Source organism: Phoenix dactylifera, chromosome 17 (assembly GCF_009389715.1).
Source record: "Phoenix dactylifera cultivar Barhee BC4 chromosome 17, palm_55x_up_171113_PBpolish2nd_filt_p, whole genome shotgun sequence".
Taxonomy (NCBI): Eukaryota; Viridiplantae; Streptophyta; class Magnoliopsida; order Arecales; family Arecaceae; genus Phoenix; species Phoenix dactylifera.
Window position 1 is genome coordinate 8,271,036 of NC_052408.1, and position 12,628 is coordinate 8,283,663.

General features: G+C 39.2%; 1 protein-coding gene across 1 annotated transcript; it reads right to left on the reverse strand.

Moving 5' to 3' along the window:
* Positions 1-162: 162 nt before the first annotated feature.
* On the reverse strand, positions 163-11,748 carry LOC103712257 (protein PAF1 homolog). The gene is made up of 8 exons (XM_026806622.2): positions 10,454-11,748; positions 7,606-7,674; positions 3,096-3,203; positions 2,824-3,004; positions 2,637-2,716; positions 2,414-2,533; positions 1,302-1,407; positions 163-232 (listed from the first exon to the last, which is right to left on the reverse strand). Exons 1-8 carry the CDS (start codon positions 11,455-11,457, stop codon positions 209-211), a joined length of 1,692 nt encoding a protein of 563 aa, XP_026662423.2. The 5' UTR covers positions 11,458-11,748; the 3' UTR covers positions 163-208.
* Between the last annotated feature and the right edge of the window lie 880 nt (positions 11,749-12,628).

Sequence of the window (12,628 nt, forward strand, 5' to 3'; positions counted from 1 at the left end):
GGTACCGACCGGTACCGATCGGTACAGCGAACCTTGTTTCTGCGGACAATATGCAAGTATCCACACTATATGATCCAGCTAACATCACAAAATGAAGATGCTTCATCATTGTATTAAAAGTAGGAACAACAGTAACATGTTACCTTCTTCAGGTGCAGAACCGTATGCCAAAAACGTTCTCTGGGTTTTGCAGGATCCGAACCATTTACTACAAAAGCTCTTTCATTATAGCCTACAAAGGAGCATAATATGCACCGAGGATGAAGGAGCAATTAAAGTTTAAAAACAAAACAGAGATGTAAGAACAAAGCAATTCACTGCATTAGTATACCCAAGGATTAACCCACAAGATGCACCAATAACTGACAGCATTCACCCCACATCGACAGAGAGAAGAAGTTCACATAAAGAACTACAACTAATCAATATTGTGGTAAAGTGGGACCAACAACAACCAAGTCCACTGTGGAAATTAGTCAAGTTAAATTGCCATCACAAACGTATACAGAAGCATTGCTGACTTTGTTGTGCAAAGAAGAAAAAAAATATTTATATTTTAGCAGCGCAAAACAAGCAAGATGAGAAAGATTTAACTTACAAAATGATAGGACAAAATTGATATGATTGAAGCATAGAGAAGACCATAAGAGGGAGTAGCAGGAGGAATCCAAATTGCATGCAAAAGCAGTTCCCCACTAAATGCGATAAGAGAAGGTTTTATATTATCTGATCAATTGACACAATTGTTTGTAGATTAAGAAATATAACAAAATGCAGTTGTTACTGGCAAAATATAGTTCTACAAAAACAAATTGATATAATCAACTTCAACCAGCAGCCTTATCTCATCTATGTGGGGTCAGCTTTAGCATTCACTTTACAATCCATTAAAGTTAAAATGCGTTAAAGACCAGCTCATGACCTTGTGTCAACCCTCTGAATTGGTATTGAATTCCTAGCTCAAGGCACCTCCATATAGGAGAGCAGCCAAGCATAAAACTTGAAGGGTAGTCAGCAGGCAGAGAACTAATTTGGTTATGCAATTTTAAATTTTTTTACTCATGCAAACAATGCATGATCCTCCAAATTTCTATGCAACAAGTCTAGACAATTGGGAAGAAGGCAAGGCCTGATACAGGAAATTGCATCCACCTACAAGCCACAACTATAAGCCAAAAAGAGCAAGAAATAAATTTGCCAAATAAAATTGTAATTTATAGAATATCTGGTGTTAAACAATGATGCATAATTTTAATAGGTGAATAATGCAGACATGTGAGCCCATCTTGAACACAACTCACCTGTGATTCATACTCATCACGAATAGATCTGTCCAACTTGTTGTACTGCTCTGCATCAGCTGTTGGATCTCCATCAAAGCTTACCATAACAAACTGATCATCATACCTATTATAGTAAATTGTTGTTAACCAAGTCAGAGGTCAACAAGGAATAAGTTTACAAACATAACTAAAATGAAGCCCAACACAAACATTAGATCAGACAAATCATCTAATCTAACTTATTCTTCCAGCAAACCTTTCTATCTCACAAAAAGTCATGTTGGACACAATTTAAATTTAAAACAAAAATGTAGAAAGTAGTATTAGAGTTTTTTCACATTGTTTACTTAATTTTAATGCTTGTTCTTCAAAAAGAAAAGTTTGTTTACTTTACGGAGACACATTACATATATAATGCATCTAAGATTTAAACGGTTTATTAGAATAGATCTTGTTAAATTCACCTTACATCTATCACTGAATGATAGCCTAGCACCCGCAAATTTGTCTGGCACCGGGCAACAAATGTTTCTTTAATGGTAGTGGAAAATACAGGATTATTCCAAGATTGCTCTAACTTCTACCAAAAGGTACAATAGTGAAATATGTGAACAGTGTAGCAGTTTCAATTTGCTTGTTTAACCTCAGCATTTATATCAAAGTACACCGTCTCGATATCGAGCTTCATACCGGTGCCACCTTGTTACTATGTCGGTACACCTGGTATGAGAGCCGGTTCGGCGTGCCGAGTGTCAGTACGCCCCCCATACTGCATACCGGTACTAAATATATACCGGTACAATACACTTCGTACTGCCCAGTTCAGTACGGTATGGCGTACCTTGACTTATACTATAAGCAATGAACAAATTATAGCAGTATTGAGCCCTAAATATCAGATTTCAAGTGATATGCTTAGGATTTTTTTTGTTTCAACTATTACTCCAGCAAGAATTGAAGTGACTGAAGCAACTCCCCCATTTACTTAGAGTAGACAGAATCAGTAGATAATAATGTATACAGATGGATGATAGTAAGTGTATTGTGCACAGTCAATCTACCACGTAAGTTTACCGAAACGCGAGTATATATTGAAAAACAGCATAATTGTTAATAATTGTGAAATATACCGATCAAAATCAGGTAACAAAGGTAGAATCTCCACAGCCCGTAATTTAGGATTTGTTTGATTGACAGGAGGTAATTGGGCTGCCCTGAAAGATTCTTCAATGGCCTGTATTTGCTTTTCCCTGATACATAGATAATTGAAGCAATCACCAAAAGAAAATGTCAAAGTTCTCGATGATTGTTGTAAAGCCTCTCATTATTAACAGTAGATATACATTTATGTACCTGTTGTTAAGATTCTCCAAGAAGGCATTCCGTCCTTCTCTGTTTTCACGCATTTCCTTTGCTTGCTTCTCAGTTAGAGACTAGAATTGCCAATGCATATTGAATTAGCAACATGGGCATAGCTGCAGCACAACTGAAGATCAACCTAAAGCATATAATTCCTTCACTTGCCAGCAAGAACACCTACCAGTTTGGCTGCATCTGTGCTCAGAGGAGAAATGTACTGAGTCTTGACCAACCATGAAACACCTTTATCAGTAGGCCGGTCTTTCTTCCTTATACCTTCTTGTTTGATAGGCGTTGCTACATCATCATCACGCAATAATTCTTGATCTTCTGGTGCAAGGGGAGGGCGCACTTTGGGAGGACTGGAGAATGGTGTAAATGTGCAAATAAGCAACTAAAAACATTGTAAATGGAATAAAAGTTCCAGTTCAAAGTTACTGCTAGCTTTCTTACTTGTATACGCTCATGTCAAGTAGGTCAAGAGGAATCCCAAGATCTTGCTCGACATAGAGTTTGGGCTTGTACATTTTCTCTAATGATGTGATGGTATATCTGGTATATCTGCAAAAATGTCAAATCAAAACCCACTTCATTTCTGCAATGGATTTGTCAATTTTAAAGAATGCAAGCAATGATGCCAACATATATCACATACTATAAGTGAAAAACAACGGCTAAGTCAGCAAAGTCAAAAACCACTAAAATTTAGATAATAAATGTAACCATCTTCTTTAGTGGTCAAGGTGTTACAGTTCTCCACAAAAAATTAAGGCATATGCCTGGAACATATTAAGTTGCAAATAGTCATTTTTTTATCTTTCACAACGTTTTCGCCACAAAAATTTTACATGATCCAGGAGTTACTTCAGAAGAAAAGAACTCCGCCATTCTCACCACAACAGTGGCAGGTTCCATAGAACAGAGGGCTTGAGAATCAGATGGGGTCATTATAAATGTGCCAAAATTATATGGAATTGTTATATAAACTGATATATGCTTCTGACATGCAGCATTCGGTAACATGCTACAACTTTAAGACTGGGTTGAGGCCTCAAGCTAAATAACTGCCAAATATACTGTGTATGTCATACATCAAATGGTTCCTTCATGCAGCATCAAATATCAGGACAGTCTCAAGACTTTACACCTTAGAAAACCATAACACGAAAAAATTAGAATCATGAAAGAGAATTAGTTTTCCGAATTAAAGTTGGGGGCCCAGATTGGATAAGGCACAAAATTAGCAAATAAATTATTAGGAAAATAGTTAAATAGAATTTTCAGAAGAAACCAATGTAAAGAAGAAAAAATCAAGGTGATCTACGAATGGATTGACACAAGCTGGCTGGTAACTTTTTGTGTTGAGAATTTGCAAAGAACTGTGAAACACAAGCATTTTTCATTAGGGCATAATCGTAAAAATATACAAACATGTATCTTCAAGTCAGCAAGACAGAAATAATAACAAGCCCAACTCTGGTGATTCAATCTAAAAATTATGCAAACAATCCCTCAAACTCAATAAGGGCCATAAACTCAGAGGTCGCCAAATAAGAATTAAAAGAAGTAATAAGAATTCCTAAAGAAATCTTCAAACTGGGGCTTAGATAGAAGATAGGACAACGTGAGCAGCAGCATACTGGTGATGAACATAGTGACAGTTGATCTTGACATCCTTGCCTTACTCATTATAGATTGGATATTCAGTGAGATCTAAATAGAACTCTAATTTATCTAAATATAGTGCGTGACAAGGAAAATTCTTTTTTCATGAAGCAGTTGCCATAAGCTAAGCCACCTCAATGGTGGCGTTTATCATGGCTTAATACTCAGCTTTCGCTGTGGATAGGTAGAAAACATCTAATTTCTTGGCCCTACAGGATAAGGAAGTCACCCAAGAAGCACATAATAGCCCGCTAGCAAATGAAAGTTCATGATGTCATTAAAAAATCAGTACTAGAGTAGGCAAACAGCTAAAGCAAAGAATAATGCCGACTAGGATTTTTGTTTAGTGCAAATATTTGTTAGAGAATTAGTGAAAATGAATGCATACACACCCACATAACACTGTCAGCCTGAACAGAAAATGGTCTATCGGCACAAACATTTGAAGATAAAGCAAATTCAAGATCAACACTAGAGACCCAAACACATTCCTATAACAGTACACAGAAGATCATATCTGGGAATCATGTCAGCAAATGAGCCAAAAAAAAAACAATCAAAACAAAGAAATAAAAAATAAGCACATAAGATCAAGCCACCAACCCTAGGCAGTGATGGAAAGAGATAAATCAGTGAGAATGATATGGAAGTAAGGATCAAAAGAGGGCAATTACTTTATGGTCCCGACAATCCATGGTCCTAGAAGGGGTGAGCTGGGGACAAACCTAATCTTTGGCCTTTTTCTTGCACAAAATGGCTGCCTGAACCTTTTATCATTGCACCGGGCAATTGCCCCTAATGGGAGTAAGCATCAACAACTGAAAAAAAAAGGGAAGGAAATGCTATGAAAGAAGGACTAACTGAACAATCTTACCATGGGGAAGACTTGTAAAAGCATACATAGCATTTGTGTCAGTTCACCTTGCAAAACATCCATGGTGAAGTCTCAGGTGTGAAGTGTCCTCAAAACAGCACAAAAGAAGAAAGGAAAAAGAGAATAGAAGTACAAAATCAATTGGCTGCCCAGCATTAATGCTGACATAGACACAATAAAAGGAAATAGGTGGAGGTTAGCTAATGTTTGCACTGGATCATCTTCAAATCAAACTTAATGTTGTGAGACATTTATTTCAGATGGCTTATGGTGGAAGTCACTTAAATGAAGCGAACCATAAGCAGCCAAGTGCTAGTCAATGACTGAGGATGTGAGAACCATCACATCATATGATAAGGCTATCTCCCTTTTGAAATAAATACAACAAAGCCTGAATGAAACAAGAAAAAAAGCAAGGAGGAAACATGACTGCCCACATTTTTTGAGGGGCTTCTCTGTGTGTTGACCCAAGATCTTTCACTTCTTGGCAAATACTACCTTCCTAAGCCATATTTGGAAGATGATGATGTTTAACTAATCTATGAATTAGCAGTACAAATCATCCATAAAGATAGCTGGACAGAGGTGTTCAACTATAGTTTCGACAATTCGATCTTTAGTCGGCAAAAGACCATCACAGGGACTTGATCCCACAAAGGCTGAATTCTCCTCAAGAGCTGCATCAACAGGTCAACTAAAAAGTCTCATTTCAGGACTTCAATAGCCATCCTATTCCACTCCATCATTCTTTCAAACGTCTCAGCAATGGGGAGGAAAAGAAGCATGATGGCTAGGAATAGTTTAACCAGAAAGATGCTCGAGATAACAAACCATGTGATATGGCATAATATCACAACTGTTTCATAATAATTATCACCCTTAAAGTCAAGACTGTGTACCAAAAGAACACATAAGCAGAGCAAGCAAATGGTTTCATGTGCTTATTGGGAGGCAGGAGGACAAAAAGAAGTAAACCCACAAATGAGAACATGAAAGCGATTTAGATAATTACTTTGAGCAGTTAAACCAGCAAGAACAGAAGAAGCATATGCAATTATTTACAGATATTGCTGTCAAAGAGGCCTCAAGACAAAACTATGTGGCAACCATGTAATGAAGCAAAGCTGGTATTTGGTGTGGATGTTTTCACCCACTGATGATCAAAATCCATAACTAAGACTTTAATCAAGTGGTTACAAACTAGACTGTATGAGCAGCGTAGCCCCTCAGCATTAGGGCAACAAATAAAGTTTACATATGTTGAAATAAATTTCAGATCTCAATGGTTCTTCTATCATAACAAAACAATGAGATAGAGTACAAGTAGGGAAGAAGAGGAGGGTTTGATCGGGGGAAAAGAAATATAAAGCGAAAAGAGACAAAAACAAATGTAAAGATATGTTTCTAATCATAAAAGACTCTCAACTTGCCTATACTGAATCTAGAACTCTACTTAAACAACTTGAGTGAAAATAGGACTTCCAATCTCAGATCAAAGAACAATTCTTTACTTGCCTGGACTAAAGACTTTCCCAAAATAGCAAATACAGAATTCCATATCCCAATAAAAGGCTATCATGTGTTTCCAAAACACAATTCCAATGAGTTTAAAAATTTTGTAGTCGAACCTAGATCAAAGTAGAACATTTAGATTACAATCGCACTCAGTACATTACTTAAAAACCCACAAGAAAAATAGCACCAAAAACCCATTCTAAAATACAAGAAAATAACAAGCACATAACTGACTTATTAAAGACTTAGATGGAAGACTCTTAAGACTCGATATGGTAGCAATTTATATGAAAATAAAACTCAAGTTAAATAATTAAACAAAATCTAACTTACACCTTTGTTAATTGTTACATTAGCAAGCAACGCATATGGTGCACCAAATCAAATCAGTGCAAGGGAGAAAACAATAGCTCATACTGATACTAGTGCCAACATGCATTGATTGCACGCACAAAGAAAATGGTGATGCCAAGATGACAAGTTAAACATATTGACAGAAGGGTAAATATTAGAGAAGGAACTAATGCACCGAATCCGGTCGCTAAGTTGATAAGATGATCAAATAGTTTCCAAGTCAATACAAGATAAACTATCCAAACTTTGAACAATTGAACTCAAAACAACCATGATGATGCTTACAATTATTCAGAATGAGCAAAATAAAAATGCGCAGGTGTCTCCCTGGGTACAGAAATTGCAAAGAGGAAAGACACCAAATACTGTATTCAGAAAGATTTTAAAATTTATAATTATTCATTAAAAAGGAAATAGCTGGTGCATATTTAAAAAATGAAACTAATGATGATGATGATGAAATATGCAAGTTGGGGGGGGGATGAGGGACAATTTAGCATGGAAAAACAACGTATAGAAACAATTTATTAGGGCCCTGAAAGTTCTATATTGTACCTGTCTTTATCAGTATTCATAGCCAATAATTTTGGTTGCGCAGTTGGATCTGGCAGCTCATTCCTAAACCTGTATTGGAAAAAGAAGAAAGAATAACCATCATTATACTTTGACATAAGGTGAACACTTAAATATTGCAAATGTCTTTGGACCACTTGAGCTATATTTTCACTTGGACTAAAATCACACACTTAAGAAAAAAAGTTGTATGGAAAAATCACTGAAGAATATGCTAGATATGTAGGCATCTGGATGTGGGGATATTTATTTACTCTAGTGATTCTAGGACATTAATGTATAAGTGTAGGAGTGTCTTCGTTTCTGGCGCTTATTCCCGGACATCAAAAATATTCTTATCTAATCAAGCATCTCACAGAGCCCTCCTCGTGCAACTTAGTCAAGTGGAATTACAGCGTACACTAAAATGAACAACCATTGTGCATATGCATTGCATGTGACCTTGCATATAAGTGAAGCATGGGAAAGGGTCCAGATTCCAGAGAACTGATAAGTGAAAAAACTTATAAGTAGTGGAACTCTGCATCGATATCTACAATGAGACACCAACAAGGATATCTTTGGTCTACAATATTAATATCAATAATATGTGTCCTTCAAATCATGCAAAAAATATATCTAAACCTTCTAGTATATAATTTATTTTACTCTAGTTTGACTTTAATGCTAAATTATATTGAAATTTAGGGTTTCAATATGCATGCACAAATCCAAGACAAATTTAAGGATGAGATACTAACAAGTTCTTACTCCACAAGATCATAGCCCAAAAACCTAAAGGAGAGAAGGTGGGGGAGAGAGAGCGAGAGATTTGACGTCATCTTTGGTATCTGTCAACCTTGTCAGTAGAATTTAAGGAGTTAATTGATTTTTGAGTGAAGATCCTCTAAAAAGAACCTAGTTAGGACTCTTTCAGAACAGTTACTTATAAATCTGATTGAATGCTTTTTGTTTCATCTCAAATCCCATGGCTACCCTTTGTATGTTTAATATTTTATGCCTAAGGAGAAAAATTTTCATGCATCCTTCTCTTTCCCCTTCTACTTCTCTATTATAAGGATTCACCGCATCCTGATGTCATTCTGAACTGACACTGGTTCAGCATGTGACATGCAGCCAAATGTCCCTACATCCATTACCATGCTCAGTACCACTTCACCCCAGCTTGCAGGGGCCTGAGCACGCAACCATGCCACATGCTGGTCCAGTCATAGTACATACCATACAACACAGATCAGCACGTGCCATCACATCAATCATTGCACTATTATCTCTTCTCTAGTGCATGTGCCACGACATAAGTCGTTCAGTTCAGGTTTCATTGCTTAGAATTTTGATGTAATACAGCTTAGGCTAAATTTTAGTAATTCCACTTGGAGATCTTCTTTCATTAAACACTGGAATTCTCAGACTTTAAGACCGCCAGATGAAACACCAGGAATAAAAGCTCCACTTGCTTGAACTAGAGATTTTAACTAATACGCCAAATAGAAAAGATAAACCATCATTGAGAAAGTCTAGAAAAGGAGCATTATCATAGAATCATACCCGCAATAATATCTTGGAATACACACCAATAGTACATGACCAGTATAACGTGGGCCTTCCACTTTAGTATCTAGGTCATCTCATCAATGTCATTAATCTTAGGGTGTCACCTAAAATAAATAAAAAGAATTTTGACAATCTTCGAAGATCCTATATATAGTTTCAAAAAACATCAAATGGAATGGTACAACTAGTACCTTACTATTCTCGTACAAAACTAGCACCACTATGAGTGCCGAGATGTCGAAATAGTACCGATATGTACCAGCCATACTGGTTGGTACCGATGGTTTTCAACTTTTGGCAAATGTTAGTTTCGAATATGCACTATCGATACCATTAGTGTATCATTTTAATAGAAAAATGTTACGGGATTCAATACTTTCCGTTTTATATTAAGCAAGGTCGGCAGAACCGTTCTGAACCGGATAGTTCCGGCCGTTCCGAGCCATACCAATAGTTCACCAGTATAGTTCCGGCAACAAAAACGAGATCCGTTGCTGGAGCTGGAGTTGGAGAAGAAAAAAGAGAGCAAGCAAGAGAGGGAAGGAAAGGGAGGGCCGCAGGAGGCCGGCGGAGGCTGCGGCAAAGGAGGCCGCGGCGGTTCCTCTATTTTGAATGAAACAGGGGTGCAACTGCGGCTTAAAAAATTTTGAATTTTTTAAGTGAAGTCGGCAAATCGACTTGCCGACTTCACTTGAAAATCACAAAAAATTTTAAGCTCCCCACGGCTTCTGTCGGCCTCTCTCCCCCTTTACTCTCTCTTTTTCTCTCTCTCCCATGGTACCGTACCCTCGCCAGTACAGGTCCGGCATAGCCCGTACCGCCAGAGAACCGGTACGGTGTCCGGTACCGATTCCTCCAACCTTGATTAAGTAATTGGTGGCAAAGTTATCCTGCTAATGCATATATCAACTTCCAAATTCTGCAAATGAAAGTGAAACTTAAAATCAAAAAAAAAAGCATAGGTATGTAGAAAAATATCTGAAGTAATTTCCTCAACCTACTAAATGCAATGTCAAAAGAAAAAAGAAAAAAAAAGAACTTTCTTTCTCTTCACTAGATTATAAATTGATATCTATTAAGGGAAATTCATACTCATGAGAAAATAGGTTTACCAGCAGTGACTACACAACTAATAAATTGTATAGTGTAAAAATGACTTATATATTCAAAAATTTCAAAAGAGAAAACAAGTCTAAACACATAAGACCAGAAACAGAGTAATATGCAAATCTGCTAACCTCATCTTCACCAAAAGAAACTAAACAAAACAACTCACTTCATCTTGCAGAGGAACGTGGTCGGCTTCTTCAGCCGATTTTCGATCCTCTCACCACCCAAGAACGGGTTTGTCCGGCGCTCCGCCATGCGTGACCCCGCCATCGAGCCGTGCAGCCTTGTGCTGCCCGACGCCAGCATCTGTGTCTTCTGCAGCACAGTCGCCTGCGACTGCTTCAGCATATGCTGGCGCTTGTTCTCCATCTTTTGCCTCTCATACTCCTTCCTTCTCCTAGCCCTCCTTTCCTCCTCCGTCTCCACCCTCCCAGAGGACCCATTCGGGGCCCCCGGATGGGCCGCAGTCCTCCCTGCCAGAGGCGCTGCCGCCGGGGGCCCCAAGGGGGGCTTCTGCTCCTTGAGCGGCATGGATGGCTTCGGCTGATGCCTGGGACGGGAGGCTTCTTTAGAGGGCATGGATTGGGCTGAGTGAGAGGAAGGAGGAGGAGGGGGAGGGGGTGGGACGGATGGAGGAGGGACGGGAGGAGGCGGTGGGGGAGGAAGGGAAGGATTAGGGGGAGGGGAAGACGGCAGCGGAGGGGGCGGTGGGGGCGGCTGGGCCGGAGTGTTATACTGAGAAGGGTACTGGGAGGAAGGGTAATACATCGAGGGCTGCGGCTGAGGAGGAGGCGGTGGCGGAGGGTACGAGGAGGAGGGCGGCGGCGCCGGGAGAAAGGGGGGGGCGTAGGGGTACTGCAGCGGCGGCGGCTGGTGAGGCGGCCGAGGAGGAGGAGCCTGCTGCTGATTTCTCTGGGGGTCGAAGGGGGCGCCGATTCCCTGGTTGGGAGGGAACCGGCCGTAATTGGGCGGAGGAGGAGCAGCGCCGCCGCCGCCGCCGGCAACGGACGGGAAGTTGTGCTGGGTGTAGGGCTGGTGGTGGCCGATCGGGGGCTGCACAGAAGGGGGCGGCGGGAGGGGGTTCTGGTTCGGCACGGGCGCCGGCGGCGGCGGCGGAGGGAAGGATGACTTGGGCGGAGGAGGAGGAGGGAACGGCCGGAAGGAGGCCATGGCCGGCGATCGGAGGGAGCCGACACTTCGATCGAGCGGAGAAATTGAACCTAATCAAAACCCTAGAGCTAGGGTTTCGGCGAGGCCGGGGCCGAGCTCTTATCTTTAAGGGGAAGGGAGCGGAGTTTCCAGTGTTCTACGGGGATCCGAGGGGGAGAAGGCCCAGCGGGCTGTTGAAAGGTGGAAGCTCAGGGAAGGCGTTAATCTTGGGAGCATCCCACCCCCAATCCCCTAATGGAGAGAGCGCAAACTAGAATATAACAGCAAATTTCAGACGGACAAGGAGGAGATCTAGCAAAGATTAGGTTAAGAGTTAAGTTTCCTTATGCAGTCCCTCCTCAGACTCCAATTAACTAAGAGATCCTCAAGAGGACTTCGAGTTGAAGATCAACTAACCGAATGACCAAGAAGACATTGGGTTGAACAGCCAAAACCTTGTGTGGACAAGAGTGCTAGATGTGTGCATATTTGCAAGTGAAGGGCATATAAAATCATGATGCTTCATTGCTCATGATTTTGCATATGCACCGCATGTGCATGCATATAGATCTAACATTCTTGTAAAAAATATATATATATATATCCTTTAAACTTGGTTAGTAAGGTGGATTTTTATTGATTTTGTTTGCCATATGAATTGTTTGTTAATTTTATAAATAGATTTGATACAATAAAAATGATACTTGAGAATTTAACGCTGCGAAGAAAAAATAGATAACATTAAAGATTGTCAGAATATTCTTCAACTTACAGTAAATAAAAGATAAAGATTTTGAAAGTTTCGCTTTCATAAAATTAGATCGGTAAGGATTTCTAGAATGGCAAGGATTTATATAATTTTTAAAAACTATTTCTAATATCATTAATTATAGCCATGTTCACAAAAAGAGGTGAAATGAAAAATCATTAAAAGATTTTCTCAAAGAGATAGTGGGATACAGAAATATAGAAAGACGTAAGGTTAATATTGAAGACAATAACATAGTTTCTCTTTTCCATGCTTCAAGAACAATATGGCATGACAATAAGGTTCTGTTTTTAAGCCAACCAGTAACTAAAAGGAAAATAACACTTATTAATTTTAATTTATTTGGAAGCATAGTGGCAATTTTATTTATATTTTTTGGTTATCATTCTTTCCATATGTTTGTTTCTGATAAAGCATAGATTA

What these genes read in the sequence shown, in the direction of transcription:
- LOC103712257 (XM_026806622.2), bottom strand. Translation starts at nt 11,457, where the DNA reads ATGGCCTCCTTCCGGCCGTTCCCTCCTCCTCCTCCGCCCAAGTCATCC. An exon ending in ACGTTCCTCTGCAAGATGAA is followed by an intron (nt 7,675 to 10,453) that starts GTGAGTTGTTTT and finishes TTTCCAATACAG; the next exon opens with GTTTAGGAATGAGCTGCCAG. An exon ending in TTGGAGAATCTTAACAACAG is followed by an intron (nt 2,534 to 2,636) that starts GTACATAAATGT and finishes TCTATGTATCAG; the next exon opens with GGAAAAGCAAATACAGGCCA.